General features: G+C 40.5%; 1 protein-coding gene across 1 annotated transcript in view; it reads right to left on the reverse strand.

Moving 5' to 3' along the window:
- Positions 1-639: 639 nt before the first annotated feature.
- lgr4 (leucine-rich repeat containing G protein-coupled receptor 4) overlaps positions 640-19,328 on the reverse strand; it is a 35,997-nt gene continuing 17,308 nt past the window's right edge. The window contains exons 3-18 of the mRNA XM_034117096.1: positions 14,771-14,842; positions 14,067-14,138; positions 11,697-11,912; positions 10,091-10,162; positions 8,699-8,767; positions 8,126-8,197; positions 7,821-7,892; positions 7,575-7,643; positions 7,420-7,491; positions 7,093-7,158; positions 6,874-6,945; positions 6,711-6,782; positions 6,446-6,571; positions 5,548-5,645; positions 4,950-5,003; positions 640-4,827 (exon numbers count right to left, since the gene is read on the reverse strand). Coding sequence (XP_033972987.1) covers positions 3,434-4,827; positions 4,950-5,003; positions 5,548-5,645; positions 6,446-6,571; positions 6,711-6,782; positions 6,874-6,945; positions 7,093-7,158; positions 7,420-7,491; positions 7,575-7,643; positions 7,821-7,892; positions 8,126-8,197; positions 8,699-8,767; positions 10,091-10,162; positions 11,697-11,912; positions 14,067-14,138; positions 14,771-14,842 — 2,668 coding nt within the window. The 3' untranslated portion in view covers positions 640-3,433. The remainder of the gene's footprint in view (positions 4,828-4,949; positions 5,004-5,547; positions 5,646-6,445; positions 6,572-6,710; positions 6,783-6,873; positions 6,946-7,092; positions 7,159-7,419; positions 7,492-7,574; positions 7,644-7,820; positions 7,893-8,125; positions 8,198-8,698; positions 8,768-10,090; positions 10,163-11,696; positions 11,913-14,066; positions 14,139-14,770; positions 14,843-19,328) is intronic.

A 19,328-nucleotide genomic window follows, 5' to 3' on the forward strand; every position in this document is an offset into this window, starting at 1 on the left:
TCTTTATACAAACCCAGAGGTCATTTTTCACTCATCACCAAGTCTCAGCTCTGACGCGGGGGAAGGGAGCCGGACAACAGGACTGCAGGTGAAAGGAAACTCCGCTGAAGGAAAACAATAGTCTTTTACATGTTAACATGCCTGGAAAGGTCAGAATATGTCACCCGTAAAATCAGGTCTGCTTGGGCCACTACAACTTAATAACGTTTTGACTTAGGATTGCATAAGAGTAGCAGTAGCACAGTAATTAAATACTTTGTTTACAAGTCTTTATGCATAAATCTGCAAAAAGAACTAGTAAATAAAGAAGTCAAATAAATATTAGTGGCGCAAAAGTACAGAGGAAATACTTATGTTTCAAACATTTTTTTGAATAAATGTAACTACTACCAATTACTATTCACCACTTAATGTCATTCTGCAAACATGCTCACAATGTTGCTTATATGCTGATGTTTAGCAGATGTTCACCTTAAAGAGACTTAAAAGTGGCAAAGCTGCATTAGAGAAAAAGGTCTGATATGACCAAATACGTTTGAAACAAGGTGAAAGTAGAATAATTCAAATATAATACATTATTGGAAAAATACAGTGGTTGCTGCAGTGTTTTAATTTTAACAAAAAGGGGAATGAAAAGGGTTCTGTTCTTCCAATTTTATTCATTCACAATTGATATGATTATTTTCCTACTTGAACAGCATCTATGAACTTGGGGAGGTCTTACATGAAAAAACTACAGATACGATTTTTAAACGGAAAATAAGTGAGATTCATTTTATTATAATCTGTATTATTCTGCAAGTTTGTCTCTATAAAAGATAAAACAAAAACAATTCATAGTTTATAGTTTGGTTAAAAAAATAAATCACAGTATACAGTACATGATTCCTCCCAAAATGTGCACTTATCTAAAATGATGATGTACAACCACCTGTCAACATAAAGCTAAAAATGCAAACAAAAATAAAACAGTTACAAAAAAGACTTTTCTTTTACAAAGCACTGCTGGTAGCCACTACAGCCGAGGAGGTAGCTTCCTTAGTTAGCATCCCATTCTTGATTACGCCTTTTCTTTTCAAATAATTTACATAGAAATAAAAAATTAAAAAACAATAACCAACCTACTAAAAAGATTTGTACATTTTCACCAGATGGGACATCTCAAACAATCAAAAGACATTTTGGTTGGTGCAAGAATTGACACACCCGGTCGAGACAAAAATAAAATAAAACTCAGAAGATAAAAATGAAATGGTGCATTATAAGGACACAAGAATGTCTTGTTGGAGGAAACGTTTCCCTACATTACCTAAATTCCTGAGCACTCACATGACGTGCACTTGTGGAAACACGCTCTGGGTGTATCCAGCTTTAATGTGTACAGTCATGCTCCAGCACACCAAACATCAGTCCATCCCTCGTCACACACAGCCTCACTCAGGCCAGCTCTCAGGGCCAGAAGATATCTACGGTTATATACTTTACAGTATAATAATGCTCTTTTCATGACATCTACAATAATACCGACTGATCTGAACAAACAGTAAGTCTGTATAATGTCACTGGATTGGAAACACACTGGAGGCAGTGAATACGTTTAAAAAATGGCCAAATTGTTGCCAATCACTTTGCTGTAGAGCTGTGAAATCCAGACTATAGATACGTTTCTTTGATTATCTGTGGTTGAATAATACTCACCCACAATACACTTTGAATAATCCATTTTGTACGTATGGCCACAGCTCACACACGCAGTTGTTGACTCAGCTGCCAGTCTTACATCATGTTAGAAGAGTGGGATTACATTCACGTGTTTAACTTGGACGGTATTCACGTGTTTAACTTGTCGCTCCCAAACCAAATTATGTTTAATGACATGTTTAAAAATCAACCAGAAGTGTATGGTAGCTAGAGTTATAACTGTGTGAATACAGTTGATTTCAGTTTTAATGTACTGTTTGTTGAGTTTTGGTCAACACATTTATTTACAAATAGTCAATAGTTTACTCGACAAATAGAGTAAATAAAAACAAGTTGACCTTTTGATATTGTGACATTTGGGGGGAATTATTCTCTGTACAGTTACATAAGAAAAAGGATACCACTCTCATACCTGTGTAGATCCAAGGCCAGTAGCCAATTAGCTTAGCTTAGCAAAATCAATGAAAACAGCTGCTGGCTGTAACTTAATATTACGCATTAAGATATGTGATAATGACTTTCTCATCTTGTGCTCAGTAAAAGAGCGAATCAGCACATTTTCTTATTAAATAAACTGTATTTAACAAGGCAATGAGTCAACAATTGTTCTGACAACCAAAGGAAATTTGAAGATCAGATTAAAGCAGGTCTTATTGAATCATTTCAGTGTTGCTGTATTAAAAAGAAAATGTTGTTGGGCTTGATGTGTCTCTTGGCCCAATGACAAATATAAAATGTGCGTCTGCAACTTAAGAAAAAAAAAAGTTTGATCCAAGTTAAACAGCATGATGAAAAAAAACTCGAAAAATAAGTTCCAGATTTAAAAATAACCGGAATAATCCTCCGGACTACTGACTTTAATGATCTAAACCTGTATGAATGGACTTGTTAGGGTTTTTGAGGAGTTAAACAAAGATAAGTGCTGTTGTTTTGGTGAATGCTTGGGTTGTATTCAAAGGCCACCTGAAATCACCTTCACCCTCCTGCTGCTCAAACAATAAATAACACCTTTCACCACCACCAAGCATAGCGGGCGCTATAACAGTGATTTCTGCTAATTATGACATTCTTAGTCTTGGTAACTTAACTCAAAGACGTGTTCATTATAGACTGGCATTAACTTATACCAGATAACGATCACAAGCAGGGCACAAGTTATTGCTGACGTTATATTATCCCCATCTGGCAGGTGAAGCCCACCTGAAAGTTACATTCACTCTGAACTCTAGGATGATTATTACATTTGCTACATTTACGTAAAAAAGAAAATCAAAGTATAAAATCAACAGTTGCTGTTGAGAAGCTTTTAAAATTGACAAAATGTGTTACAATTAAAATTGAAAAAAGCTTATAATTACACGTAGAACAGAGAAATCACAAACATCTTTGACACATACATTGAGACTCGCAACATTATGAGATCCAATGGAAAGCACGAGGCAGGCACTGGTGGCAAGATTTTCCTTTGGAGATCCTTTGTCGACCAGTTTTTTTTAACTTGATGTGCTCAGTTCAGCTCACTCAGAAAAAGTCTCCAAGTTCCCTTTAAATGATTGGTTGCATCTCTGTTTACACAGTAATTAAAAACATAAGTGCTCTCTGAATGGTCTTTTAGCAGGGTAGTTGGCACATTTCATTGTTTGATATAAAAATGTTTATATATTGTTGAAGCATCTTAATTCACATGACGGAGAGATCTGTGCACACAGACAAACTGGAGCTCTGCAGCGTGTTAGTCCTTGACTCGAGGTATGTTGTATGAGTAGTGTACCAGAGGGAGGCCTCTGCTCTGACAGAAACACGCTCTGCCGCATGCCTGAACCTGCTCAGAGCTGTCCGACACGAACGAGTCCCCCTCGTCTGCGTACTCAGACTGAGCGGAGGGGGTGCCGCTGTCTGCCCAAAACCCCTCAGCGCGCTGGCACACTGCAGCTCCCGCCAGCAGGGTGGGACAGCTGTGAGACTTCATAAAGTGTCTGCACACTGTGGAGGACGACGGGGACGAGCAGGTCCTGGCATGCAGCGCCGCCTCACACTGCTCGCACACAACTGTCTCTCCACAGAGCTGCGAGTACACCCCACAGTCAAAGCCCAGGTGGGTGGAGGAGCCGCCATCCGTGATCTCCGATCCTCCGCCCCCGTCATCTCCGTGACTCTCGGCCCCAGCCTTCACTTCCCTGCTCGATCCTCCGCGACCCCGTAGCCTCAGCCAGTCCTCCCTGAAGGCCGGGCTGAAGAACACGTACAGCACCGGGTTCAGACACGCCGGCAGAGGGAAGAAAATGAGGGTGACGGACTTGGCGATCTCTGGACCGCCAGCTGTAGAGCCAGTCAAGAGAGGGGCGAAGGAGAAAGCTGCCACGGGACAGAAGAAGATGCAGTTGGTGAAGATGAGCCATGCTACGTGTCGCAGGGCGCCCGTCTGCTCCGGGTCTGCCAGCTCCACCCGGCCCAGGTGGCAGTACAGCTGGGTGTACACCGCTGCAGTGAACAGGTAAGCCAGGGCGTTGAGCAGCACCAGAACCACTGTGACACTCAGAGCTGGACTCTCTCCGCCGGCGAAGGGCAGGCAGAGCGGAGAGGAGGAGGGGTCCCCGGAGGTCAGGAGAGGCAGGCAGGCTCCGGCAGCAGCCAGCAGCCCCAGGAGGCCCGCAGCAAGACTGAAGCGCCGATCCCCTCTCCAGCACCCCCGCCGGCTGCCGCCCCTCCTGGGTGACATCAACACCTTCCCGAGAATCGTCCGCACGGCCACGCTGCGCTCCACGGCTGCCAACGAGAGTAACAGCACCGCCCACTCCGAGGAGAAGACGGCCATGGCTCCTGTGACCTGACAGCCGGGCCCCATCTCCCACCATACCCCGAACTCAGCAAACGAGCCCCATGTGGCCACGTCGAGCACGGTCAGCACGCCGACGTACAGACCTGTGAGCAGGTTGGCCAGGGCCAGCAGCCCCATCAGCAGCCGGGCGGGGGAGAGGGAGGGGGAGTGGCCCGAAGCGTGGTGGGTGGGGGCGAAGGTGGCCACCAGCACCAGGCTGTTGAACACCAGCGACACCAGGCAGATGAACCACACCGTCAGGCGGATCATCCAGTTACCCAGCAGGTGCTCACAAGGCTTGAAGGCTCCTGGAGACAGACATTATTTGGTTGCTTAAGTTCATTTAAAATGTTCTAGATTATTGAAATGCTCCTCCCGCCTTGATTTACTGACACATATTGAAATAAATAAAAAGCTGTTTCATTCTTACCTGGAGAAGGAGAGCAATGCATAATCATTGACATTCTTTCCACATCCTCCCCGCCTAAAAAAAATAAAATAAATGTAAGAACAAAAAAGTAGTCAGTTGTATAGAGCAGCGGGGTGACACTTGCTCATGTGTGGTTTCCAGATTCTTGTTTCTGCTATATCACCATCAGCTTTCCAAGAAAATAACACAACATCTTGAAGAGACTGAAACACATGTTCTGTTAAACTTAAATAGTAATAATTACAGTTGTTGTAAACGTTCTTTATTTATATTAAAATAACTACATTTAAAGCAAATAAATGAAGTCAATGGCAGGTATAATGGTCTGTAACTTTGACAGATTATTGTGTAGTTTAAGGATGTAATGCTATAAAATGCAAGTTTTCCTTGAAAATAAAGAAATGTAAATATGTCCTCCCCAAAACCGTTGAACCGATGTCTGGGAGGAAAGAATGTTATTTGCATGCTCATATGCCTTGAGGCGTATATCAAACTCTTTGTTGATATTTTTAGATGCTTTAATGTAAACAAAACAAAAAAGGTTTAGCTAACATATCAACTCTTCGAGGGAGAAAGCGCAGGAGTGCAGCTGTCCTACCTGATGATTTCTTTAGGTCATTTTCCTCAGAAGAACTCGACATGGAGTCACATCCGACAAATGCACAGCACTGGTAGGCATAAGGGACAGAGATCGACCTGCAAACAAACAATAATCATCAAGAAAACCTGTTAGCATCCTGCTGAGGTCTCTCAATAGTAAATACAAGTGTTTGTCTGCAAATATGTGTCTCTTTTTATAGGTTTCATTAGTAATATTTGAATGTTTTTCTGCTCTATTTGTTTACTACAGGATTACTCCAATTTATTTTATGTCCAAAGTTACCATTGGCGAGGGTCCAGTTCATCTGCTGTATTGTTTAACTCAACTGCTTAGTTTGAGTTTGTGCAGGACAGCTATGTTTTCCTCATCATTTTGAACTGTTGTGTTTGTTTAAGATTCAGTACTCTACAGACTCAAACATTGTTATGATCACGGAGGAACAAAAAATATATACATTTAAGAAATAGATGAAAAATTATTTTATAAAATTTGTATAACAATATTGATGGCAGGAAAAGCAGTCTTTAGAAATTGGCCTTACCTGTGTATGGGCTATGTCCTGTAAAGATGTGATCTTTCTTTTTTGATAACAAGAAATTAAGGGATTTTTTACAATCCTGTACCCAATTACGTGTAGATTTTTATTTTGATAAACTTATTACAATATGAATCGATTTTTTGTCAAACTTTCAACTAATCACATTGTTTTCAAATATTTGTAAAGTCATTGTCTGGTCATTTTGTGCCTGTATTGCCAAAAACAAGGAGGTAAAATGTGGGAATCATATGCAACTAACTCAGGAGTTGAAATTGATACATTTTAAAATCAAATTCAGCAGCAAACACGAGACACAAGCAACAGAACTTGATAGCGAACAGAGAAGCTCTTCCTCACCTCAGCTTTGGCAGGTTTTTTGCTTTCAGCACATTTTTCATTTCCGGGTTTCCTGAGAGTTTCAACTGACTGAGCGCACTCAGTCCAGTGGTAGGAATCACAGTCAGAGAGTTCATACTCAGATCTCTGCAAAAACAAAAAGGAAAAAAGATTGTACATAAGACCATTTATTCCGTTCAACAAAGACAATCAAACCAAGCGATGATTTGTGTTCTGTACTCATAATGATGACGGGCGATAAAATAATACTACAGGTCATACTCACAGGTTGGTGAGTGTAGCGAGGGAGAGGAAAGCATCTCTGTGGATTACTCGGATATCATTTCTGCTCAGGTCTCTGTGTAGAACAACAACACAGTCAACCAGGCATACAAAACTAATATTTGTCTACACAGTGTGCAAACGAGTGTGTGACTGAGTGGACTTACAGCAAACGGAGAGCAGAGAGACCTTGGAAAGTGTCCCTGTCAATTTGGTCAATGTGGTTGTGCTGAAAGCTTCTGTAGATTGAAAACAGAATTTGAACAGATTAAAAACAAGCTCACGATTACCTTTGTTAATTCAATTGTTGTTATAACATAAAACCTTAAAAATGTCTTCTAAGATGTTGATATATGTGAAGTGACTGCTACATGTTCAACACTCACATCTCCTGCAGCCTGACGCAGCTCTGCAAGGAAGGCAGCTCCTTGATCTCATTGTAGGACAAGTCTCTGATGGAGGAAAACAAACAATTAGATAACTGGGACTATTTAAAATGAGAAAGGCCCCTATACTTCAGTGTGATCACTTTTCTAGAGCGCCACATTTTTGAAGTGTATGGGAATCCAAATTCTGTGACATCAGTGTTAAACCATAGTATCTGATTGTCCTGGTGAGTTCATAATGATCAAAAATGAACAGCAGGTAGAGTGTTTTGTAGAAAATATATTTTAGGCGATACTGCAGGTGGCAGGAGAGGAAAAGTCTCTTACAGCGTCTGGAGCAGCTTGAGGTCCTCACAAAGATTAGCAGGGATGGAAGATATCTTGGTTCCTGACAGGGTCCTGGAAATAAAATATAGAATCAGTCACCCATGAGACGCACTAAAGCACAAGCAGGAACCGATGCTGCATACAAGTTTACTCACAGACTCTCAAGGTTATTAGTCGACGTAAGGATGGGGAAGTCCTGCATCATGCTGGCCCCGCGGAGCATCCTGAAACACATACGGTAACACATTGTAAGATCACAGTCAGGAACATCAAAGCATGAGTGAGAATAGATTAAAAAGTACTCTTTGGAATAAATAAAGTAACATTATTAAATGTGTCAGTCACCAATAGCTAAGGAGTAAAAAAAAAAAACGTGTTAACACTGATGTGTCACGACTTACAGGGAGTGCAGGTCGGACAGATTCTGGAAAGCCGAGGCGCCCACCGAGGACAGAGGGTTGTCGTAAAGGTGTCTGTGAGGGCAGCAAGAGCAGAGGGGGAAGAGTTCAAAACCAAAATAATTTACTATGCGAGAATGGCACCATCTTCTGGACATTCGTCTACTGAAGCCTCGCGCTGTCAGCTCAGACTGTAACTGCGCCTTTCAGGAAGCATGCTGTGCATTGTGCATGGGAGCACTTGTACAAATGTGAGTCATTACTGTGCTATGTGAGCTTCTAAGTGGCGTCAGTGAGTTTGACCTTACATGGTGCGCAGCAGGGGGTTGTTATGGAAGGCCCCTTCAGGTATGGCAGCAATATCGTTGCTGTGAAACCCGCTGCAAGGAAAATGTCAAGGTCACATATGCATAACCAAAAATATGCATACTAAAAGCATTGATGCAAAAGCCACACAGTTCTGCAAACAAAATGCAACTCTTAGTTTCCAATACAGAAATCTGTCAATGAGTTTAATAGATATAATCCTTTTATTAAACAATACAAGTGCTTAGCCTGAAACAGGAAATGATTTGGGCTTGTAGCTTTCAAAATAAAAGCAAATTAGTTGAAATATGTTGCAAAAGACTTCAGCAAATCTATCAGTATGTATTGATCACATTCACGAGATACGTATGCGAGTATGGACTTTTAAACCACACAACTTGTGTAAGTGTATGAATTCACTGGCTCAGAAGAGGAGGGTAGGTTATTTTCACAACATAAAAAATACTAAGATATTAAAAAGTGTTCTTTATGCTCCGATGAGTTAACTGGTCATTGACATTAGTGTAAGTATAACATGTTTCCCTCACAGAAAAGAAGCAGGATGATATACTCACAGTTCCTTCAGTTTGGGCAGGGCCTCTATAGCTTTTGGAAAAACCATCAGGTTGTTGAAGTTCAGATCTCTATGATGAGACGGAGAGAGAAGCAGGAAGTCAGCCCTGGTTTCTTACATTATGATGTAACAAATCCATCCCACTTACTTCTGTACTGTGACTAAGCATTGCTAAAAGGAGTGCTACATTATCTGGTTCTCTCTGTGAAAGCAACAAGCACGCTACTTATTAATGACTAGGATAAGTCGCATTGTAATAATCCTAAAAACAATATCGGATTTGCCAATGGTTCTGAATAATCTACCTTTTTAGAAGCAATAACTTTGAAATAACTGACTATCAAGTAATACATAACCCTAATATCTTATCCCTTTTCCATTGCTTTATGGGAATCTAAGCCCAGTGTAATAAAAAGTCTGTTATAAACAGACTTTTAAGTCTGTTAAAAGTCTGAATTGAATTTCTATCACTCTATAGTGTAAGGAACTAAACCAAAGAGCAAGTGTTGAATCGAATATATATTTTCCTCCCTTTGTCCCATACTAAAAATCTTTTCAAGGTAAGGAAACACGAGAAAAGCAGCAAATCCTCAAATTTGATGAACCAAAAACGGCCAAATGCTTGATAAATTACATAAATAATACTCTACTATTGAATAAACGTTAACTAATTTACTGCTGAGGGGCTAATCGGTCTAATGTATTGTTTCAGCCGATAATGAAGCAGCAAATGAAATGCACAGCAGCCCATAACTTTAAATATTCTAGTATCTAAACTAACAGCATACAAGTCGCTACCTGCCTGTGGTTAAAGAAACATAGTGCACCTCATCGTTCAAGTGCAGTTTGTGAACGTCATTTGAACTCCAGCATTTCATTCATGAGGGTGTCTGCTCAAACTGTCACAGCAGCTCAACCCCTTCTCTTCACAGATATAATACAAAACACCATTACACACCACACACATACATTTTAATATAGACCTTGTGTGTTCAAGGGTCCATTGTAGTGTGTTCTTATGTAGGAAATAAACTGCACTTTAAAGTGAGAGATTGAGATTAAGATGCAAAAAACTAAGAGGACTTCTCTCGCATCCTGTTAAGATCCTGTGTTGTACAGTAAATGCTCGCCATTAGGGAAGGCTGGTGCTAAAACATTTTTCATGGCTGTGTGACAGGAGGAAGTGAACAGTGGGAGGGTAGATTTGATAAGCATCATGTACTTTGCTCTATTTATCCTAGAGCAATTAAAGGAGGAAGTGGACACAATGATGTCTGGAGGACCGGAGCAGAGGTGGGTGGGGGGGGCTGTTCGCACACATAAACATGAGTACAAACACATTGATACAAACACACACACACACGTATTAACTACTGTATAATTGCGCACTTACAGCGTCTCCAGGTTCACAAGACCGGCAAAACAGTTGTCTCCTATCTGCTTAATTCTGTTGTTATGAAGATGTCTGGAAAAGGAAAAGCACATATGTGAGATTTTTTATTCCATGATGGATTTAAAATAATCTTCAACATTAATTATGGGTTTGTCAGACGTTCCACAAATCAATTCTAAAAAAGCACAGTGTGATTTGTGAATCCGGTGTGTGTGCTGTGTGTGTGTGTGCTGTGTGTGTGTGCTGTGTGTGCAGAAGGCTTTCCTGACCTACTACATTCAAGGTCTTTTCTTCCTGTTTACCGACGTGTTTATACTAACCCTGCAGCAATACCACTCAGAGCGTGCGTGTGTCTGTGTGTGTGTGGGTGTTTGTGTGAATGTATAACAGATTCGTAATGCACCACTTATTTGTACAAGTTCCTCTCTGAAAGGTTTTAGCATTTTACATCAAGAATATCTTGGTTTTACCATAATGCTCAAACAACCTTTTCAAAGTATTTTTAACATTTTAAATCTCAATTGCAAATGTAACTGCAAACATTGCGTGCATGCAAAAAAGCCGGCAGGGAATGAGTAGCAACCTGTCCTGTTGACTTCTCAACTGTAAGGTGATGAAAGAAATACGACAGTATTTTTGTGTTTGGAATCTGATTTGCAGTCGCTCGCAGGATGCATTCAGAACTAGAGCAGAAAACATAGAGAAGTTCTTTGCTGTGACAGATTTATGCATATGATTAAAAAATTACAGATAATTTAATTTAGAGTGTAGCACTAGCAGTACAGTCACATTTTACTAACTGGGCTGTCATCTACAAAGTCAGTTATTACTCACCAACTAAAGAGACATCGATCTAGTACCGTTTTATTGAGACAGAGAATTTGCATAGGTTTCCTCTCCTGATGTACTTAACACCCAACGAGCTTCACTTCTTCAGCTCCTCCCTCAGGTCATTTTAGTCAACAGGAGCATGTTCTCATTCACTGTCCCTGGTTGATTAAGCTTTTAAAAAAAGGGCACCAGCAGGTTGTTCCTGCTGAGCTATTTAGTGTATAGCTCTGAAGACTGCATGCAAAGTTCTCCTGGCAGCCCTGGGGGAGCTCAGTCCACTTAATGACGCTGAAACGGTTTGTTACTCATATAATGAAGATTTAAATGACGTCTTACCAAAAGCCCTAATTAATGAAAAGCCATGGTATGTAATTACCTTAATTTTCTATTTAGGAAATATTGCAGTGACTAATGGCTTAACAATGTCCCTCCTTATAAAAAGGTACAAATGTTGTTTGTCTGGGTGTTTTATAAGCCTTGTTTACTGGTGATGTAAAACGCGCAAAATAATCAAGCTGAATGCTCAGGAGGGTTTGGAGCCAATTGTCTTTTTTACTGCTCTTGACGATGTGGCAAAAGCCAACCAGCCAAAAACATGGCGGCTAATGCAGCGGTGTTCAGTCCCACCGGAGGCAGGCTCGTATCCGCCCCTCTACACATGTCATCCTCTCTCCCTCCCCCTTTGAAATCTCTCCCACTAATAAAGACAGGATCAATGTATAATCTTAAAAAAATAAACAAGTGAATTTTAAACAACAATTGCAATTTCACTTACAGCACAACTAAACTGGTGAGGTTGGCGAAGGCGTTGTCTGGTATGTACGTGATGCGGTTCAGCGCCAGCGTCAGAGCCTGGAGGTTCTCCTGGTGCCTCAGAGAAACAACAGGAACCTCCGTCAGGTTGTTGTCATCCAACCAAAGGTGGCGCAGCTGCTGAAGGCCTTCAAAACTGTCTTCTGGTACCGTGAGGATGTGGTTGGCATCCAGGCGACTGCAAAAAAGAAGGGAACAAGGAGATAGCGTTAGTTCATTAATTTGACTGAAGCTTATGGCACTGATAGTATCCTGTGTTTGACTTTTGGACTCTAGCCACTTATTTAAGCATTTAACGGCACACTTGGCTCCAATAATTTATTTATTTATTCACAGTTTGGAGCACCTTAGGACTTTTTGAAGGCATTGAAAGATGTTGGAAGTGTGTTAACGCAGGGACCAGATATATTTTTTTATAACTGAACATAAAACTCTGCTCAATCAGTCACAACCTGTACCTTTAAAAATTGGCACGCACCTAAAACAGGTCCTCTCAATGCATGGAACCTGAAGTTTAGAAGATAAATCTAATATATATATATTAACTTGTCATTTCCTAACTAAATTAATATAGTATACTAGAGCAATATTATAAAGTTTAATGATGTGAACATTCAGGAAATCTGAAGTTTGACTGTCCAGGAGCCAATACTTTGGTGGTAAAAAAGGTAAATATTTGTATTCAAGCAGTATGATGAATGCACAAGTGTTCTTTTCACCATCACCACCCTGTTTTCTCCAGCTATCCTCCCTCCCCGAGTGTCTCGCCCTCCCTCAAAATTCCTCAAGTGTCTGGGCTGGAAGAAAAACACTCTTGATTGACATTTAGCTCTCTAAGGCTTTATACAAACCAAGTCCTGGCTCTGTCAAAGCATATTACTTCAGCTACAGACCTTAAAACCCTCACAGAGAAAAGACATCTGTTAAAAAGAAAGAAGAGCGGCAGAAAAAAAGGGAGAGGGGAAGCAAGGGACAAGGGGAGGTTTATAGAGGGGTGATAATAGCTGAAAGCTGGACTTTCAGCACGTTTCTCCAGCTGGATCCATTCCTCCGTTAGTCCCTGAGTGTGGCAAAAATAGAGCCATGTACATTTCATGGTCTTAATGAAACTGACACTTGGTAGTGGTAGAAAAATCATACCAAGAGAGAAGGCGAGAGGAGCAGGAAATAGTGCGGGAGCTGACAATACGAGTAAACATGTGAAAAAACACAAGCTCCTGGAGAACTCAACAATCCCAACATAGGAAGAGAAAAGACTAGAATAAAACTGACCTACATTTGCACCATTAGCTGGGCCTTGTGAACAACAAACAATGAAGCAGGAGTAAAGGCTCTGATATGAAGGGAACCGCCCGTAAATGACATCAACAACAATTTAGATTTGTATTCTGGACTTGGAAGAGGTGTGCTGTCTTAACTCTCATCACACTGCCATCTTACAGTAGTGGGAAATGTAGTGGAAGTACTGTAAGTCAGGGATACTGAACTTGCACTTTTGCAAAATGACAGAAAGACAGCCCTTTTTATTTTATGAAAATCTCTTCCAGTCCATGCTGATGATATTTTACACACTATGGCACCCCATTCACATTAAAAGCGCAAAATCAAATATTTGAAACTACATTTTTTAAATTGACAGCCACTTGGCACATGCACTTATTTGTCAGAAAGTCACCACTTATTTTTTTAACAAGAATAAGAGTCTAAAGTCATGCTATCAGCTATGAACTCCCTTTAAATCAAACTATACTAGACACATTTTAGCATATGTGCATTCTTAAGCAACACTTCAGTACCATATGCTTAGAACCCTAACCCTACATTAGTGGATCTAAACATGAATCTGTGTGAGTAAGTGTCTATAATGTGGTTGTTAGTTTGGCACAAACACTATGAATTCCAGTTCGGATAGTAAGCTGTGTAAATACACTGCAGTGCTTTCTCTGACAACAGCACGTCTTTCGGTCCAGGAATTCAGGACAAAACTTCTGTCAGCAACAGCAGCTGAATCTTTAATCATCTCAATGTTTCATCAGCAATTAAAAAACAGAAATGTTTCCCTCAAAATGGGAAGCTCTTTGGCTAGGCTTGGCAATAACCAAACAATCGATACCTAAACTAATGAAAAACATCAATGGATCAATTTGATGACATTGACAGCATAATTATTACAATCTCTGCGGTATAAGCAGAGTGTTTCCCTTAAACAGTACGGACAGAAAGGGTGTGTGTGTGTGTGTGTGTGTGTGTGTGTGTGTGTGTGTGTGTGTGTGTGTGTGTGTGTGTGTGTGTGTGTGTGTGTGTGTGTGTGTGTGTGTGTCAGATGGCTTACAGAGACTGAAGAGATTGAAGGTTCTTCAGGGCAGCACTGGGCACAGTCTTCAGCTGATTATTCTGGAGCATCCTGAAGGTTAAATAGCAAAATTATGATTTTCACTCAACTCACAACACTTTTACTTAAAAAAATTATATAATCCTTGATACATTCTATGACTATGTAATGGAGGGCCTCTTTGATGGGTTCATGATTTTTCACAAAATAAAAAACAACTTTTGACACATTACGTATTTAACATTATGTGCGCTTATTGGGTTACAGTATTTGTAAAAAGCATGTTGTCCATGTGTTTGTGTTTTCAGACATGTAACCAAGACCTCACCTGAAGATCAACAGGACTTTGAACTTTTGGCCCGTTGCAGAATCAACAGGGCAGCGCTTTGTGTGTCGCTCAATGTGTTCGAGTCTGTGCAAGCAAACTAGGGTGTGCTGCCCCGTGTAAATTATGCAGAACTAATTTTTACACAGGGCTTGGGTGCATGCTCCATTAGGTGTTTTTACAACCAGAGATACTGTTGAAGGCAAAGGTGGAAAAAGGCATGTCTAAATCAATGTAAATGGTATGACTTTGTTTGGGTGGCAATAACTGACAGCGCCACAACAAACTGCACAATGTTCTCTTGCCCGCAGTGTTTGGAAAACTTCCCACCGTCACAGGCATAAGTGTGTGTGTGTTGACAGGGAGGGGGCATGCTTACAGGACTTTGAGCTGATGCAGTCCAGACAGGGCATCAGGGTGGATGAATGACAGGTCATTCCCGGCAAGTCGTCTGTGGTGAGAGAAAGAGTCACACTTATGTTTTGGAAATGTCTCAAATGTTTCAAATGACATAAAAGGAACACAGTTTAACCAAACCACAGAGTGTATTTGATTTCAGCTTAAAGCAATGCATAGTGTTTAAAGAACGTCTCCCCATCCAGCACTTCAGTAGATTAGGTTCCAACTCTGAAGCAGAACATGGGCCCTGGGGTGTCAAAGACATGCGTCTGTGCCATGGCCTGTTGTCACTTCGTCTGTCACCCACAAGAGATTAGAGCTGTTCCTGGATATCCCCCCTCTTGAGATCCCTTTCTGAGCCTCCTAACCATTACTATTCAGTGCTCCCTATAGAGAGAGTGAAAACCTGATTCACCCCTCTGAAGCTGACACAACAAGTGTAGCCTTGTAACATTTATCACTAGGCAGCTTCTGGAGTTCCTTCATGAATTGCTTGAGATGGAGGGGGACACCTCCCTTTCCTGTTGGGAACAGGAAGTGTTTAGGAAATAAGGTTGTAAATAAGCATGGGGCAGGCTGACTAGGACACACAGCACAAGTATACTATCTGGCCCGAGAGATTAGCAACAGATTTATCACTCTGCAACGCGAGTCAGACCAGGCTGAATTCCCTGCAACAAGAGCTGCTGGGTGTGAGCCTGAGAATCAATGCTGACTGTGTTAGAAGACCATGTTCCCTTCACGGAGTCTCAACACTGCTTTCTGTTTGTTTCCCTTTAATGTCACTGAAATAGAGACCTCGACCATTGAAATGCATTATTGCATCAAAATTAAGGATGAGAGTGAAAATAACAAATAAATTACCTGTTTTTATAAGTATACTGTATGACAGTAGTAGCCAAATATCTCTCACTAAGGTTTGCCCCCCAACAAAAGCTTGTTTTTTTTTTTCATTTATAGTGTTCACAAAAGTTTTAACAGATCTACTGCTGGTTAAAACAAGTTTTACTAAAGCATACATTGCTGTAAGTGTAACATCCAAAAGACTAATCAATAATTGATTGACTAGAGCTAGTCACATAAATCGTATATCAAAATTATAATCTGGTTCCTTTACAGTCGACTTATGACTAACATTAACATGTACATTTCATTTTGTGTTAAAATAATCGGAAAATAACTGCCTTACAATACACACATATACTTTGAAAAACGTATTGTCTTTATAGTGTCCATGTTGATCAACATGAAGCTGGAAGAGCAACTTCCCAACTCAGGAAACGGGACCATCCGAGGAGCATGTGAATGCACCATTAGGCTTTGCAGGGGTCTGGACTCCGGAGTGATATTCTAGTTCACGTTCTCTACATTGTGATTCACCTTTTGATTTTTTACTCTGCCCTTTTAATTCAATTCAAATCTAGTATGATGCAGTTGAATACAATGTTGCTGTGCTTGTAAATCGAAAGCTTGATTGAGCTTGACAGGAGAGCTAGTGAGTAATACTGAAAAACAGAATAAAGAAAACAGCTTACTTAACTGAATACTAAAAGGTTCTTTGATCATTTAGTTGTTTCTATGTTTTAATTTAACTATGAACATTTAGTTAGAAAATGTTGGATTTGGTGTGACACAATTATGTCTTATACAAGACTCAAACAACAGCAGACGCCCTGCTCTGAACTCACATTCACAGGCTCTCTTTGCGGTTTGATTTAATGTGGTTGACCAAAGCTGTCAGATGAGGATGTGATTAGCTTTTTAAAGAAGGCTGTCAGTGCAGTTAGACTTGGCTTTGAGACTAACCCAATGAATAGCTTTCAAAGCTGGAATCCACAATTGAAAATACCACCAAATCAACCAAACAATGCGCCTCCACTCAGCCACAATTTGTCAAGAGAATGTCTTGTGACAGCTTAAATAAGAAATAAGAATTTAATTCCAAGAACATAATCTGCAGTTATATTCATGACTAGAGTACAAGTTGTCACATGCACACGGATGCCTATAAATTCAAAATGACATGAGTCTTGTCTGCAGCTGTTCAGTCATTCTTGTTTTGCAACATACAGTGACCCATGTGGCTGATGTCAATATGACTTAATTTCATGAGAACTCACACAACCAAGAACCTGTAACCATTGTCACAAGCTGCTAACCACTAAATGCAAACATGGTTTGACAAATCATTCAGATATCCTTCAGGTTTCACAACATAAAGAGCTTCTCCTCCTCTTACATCTTTCAGCAGATTCAGTGCACGTCCCCCCAGGCTTCGACGAGTAAAGAAGAATGTGCTAAATCTTGTTGAGGAAAGGCTAAATCCTCTCCTTGTGAAACACCACTCCCACAGGTCTACCTTTGTCAAAGGCAATTCACAAGTAGCCTCTAACCAGTAAAGGGCTACAGACAGGATTTGCCACCAACAAATATAAACATTCTTTTTTTTGCAGAAACAATACAATTAGTGTTTTTAGTAAACTACTCTTGTATAACCAATATAAGCTCCCTTCCCCCCTGACACGCTCCCACATGTACAGTGCACACCTTGTTGTTGGGATAGGTGGCTGTGATAATAAGCTTGTGACTGCATTTATGTCCATCTTGGCGTTGGCAATGAAGATATTGCAATTTCCAGAAATTATGTAATTATAAGTGAGTTTTTTTAATTACCTGACGAGAGAAGCGTCAGGTAAGTAAAGGAAAGGTTTCATTCATTTTCCCACAGACAGTACTGGAGCACTTCTGCTGTTTGGATCAGCATGGAACTTTCCTGTTTAAATCATCAGTGCAATTTATTAAAAACTATATAAAAACTAGATATTAAACTATCTAGTTCTTTGATTACATAAATACGAACAGGTTTCTAAGTTACAAGTCTGTGTCCATAAGTTGTCTGGGTTACATGTTCATTTATGGTAATAAAACACATTTTTAACATATTTTACAGTCTGCAGTTTAACATTTATCCTGTATTCTTCTGTAGTTCTAAGTGACTTTGATGGCCACTTAAAGAGCGTTGAAGGTCCTTTGAGAGTGCTACTGTTAGGGTAACTGTGTTGAAGCTGAGCTAGCATCTGCAAAAAACGTTGAAATCAAACAGACAAAAACAAGCTTATTTTTAACCAAACAAATGTGTGTAAAGCTGGAAACACTAGTGTAGAATCCCGATTTGTACTATAATTGATCAGGACAAGAATATCAAAAGAGAATGTCATGCCATACAGTATAACGTTATAATTGTTATTGTCACTAGGATTAATTGTAATGATATGGATTTTATGGCATATAATTCAGCCACATTCATACCCAATAAAGATGACCAAGGAAATCTTTATTTATAGCACACATTTAATTAAAATGAGTGCTAGACCATGCGTTTAAATAAGATGAAGAGACAAGAACAAATACACAGCTGCAACAGAAATAAAAATAAAGGTTAAAACAACAATAAAATAACAAATGCACTTTAAATCATTCTGTCAACAAAAGGCAACATATTGACAACAAACTGACCCTCATGTCATTACCACAATTCACAGAAGACACATAGAGAGCCCATTGGTCACAGATTACTTCAAGACTATAAACAAACCGCTAAGGAAACAGAGAATACCTGTCATCACGTCTGCTGAGCTTTGTGGTGCCTTTGGCAAGAGAGTAAGAGAGCGGAGGAGATTGCGTGACTACGAAGGAAGAAATATTCCTCCCCCATCTCCGCTCCCGTCCTGTCTGAAGATGTCCCCCTCGCTTTCTCTCCCTGATCTCTTTCTCTGTCAACTCTTTCTCTCCCTGTCTTTGCCCTCAGGGCCCCCGCTCTGGTTCACTGACACTGCAGCAGCCCTGGAGCCGAAAAGTCATCCAGCAAAGTTCACCGAGACGACTCGGCACATTTGTTAGAGAAGGTTAAACAAACACACATATGCACTAAGGGTATATGTCAATCAATGACACCCTGACGACAGTCCATCCATCATGAGCACCTAGAGGTGAAAAAGGTAGCACTGAGACCTGGTGGGTGCGGGGAGGGGTTATTTTTTCACTTGTGTTTCCATGGAAACCATTGTTTTGCCCTCTTCCTTCCTGCCTTGCATACCTCCACACAATGCGATGAAAAGTAAATTGCCTTTTTGACAAAGCAGATTGGAGTGGTGTATGGAAAAGTGGAAGATTCGGGCAGCTGAAAGATGCACCAGAGCTTAATAAAAATACTACGCTCGCACAGACTGTGACACAGTGGAGCTGGAACTGCTGGAGTTTGTTCACCGACTGGTCACTTTGCTTTCTCAGGGCTGCATGTTACCTGATATCAGGTAGACAGATTTTAATCTCTGACTCCCAGCAGCTCCAAACCAGACAGGGGAGTGTTTAAAGAGCAAAGAAATAACAAACACTCACTAAGATTAGATGTATGCCACTCAACAAAGCCCCAAAGCGCATATGTGCTGTTGCCACCCTGATAATCCCTTAAAAGCAAAAATCAACACAGGATGTCACATGATCGTTGCTTCAATACATGATGTCTCACCTCACTTTTG

Source organism: Trematomus bernacchii, unplaced genomic scaffold (genome assembly GCF_902827165.1).
Source record: "Trematomus bernacchii unplaced genomic scaffold, fTreBer1.1, whole genome shotgun sequence".
NCBI classification, from domain to species: domain Eukaryota; kingdom Metazoa; phylum Chordata; class Actinopteri; order Perciformes; family Nototheniidae; genus Trematomus; species Trematomus bernacchii.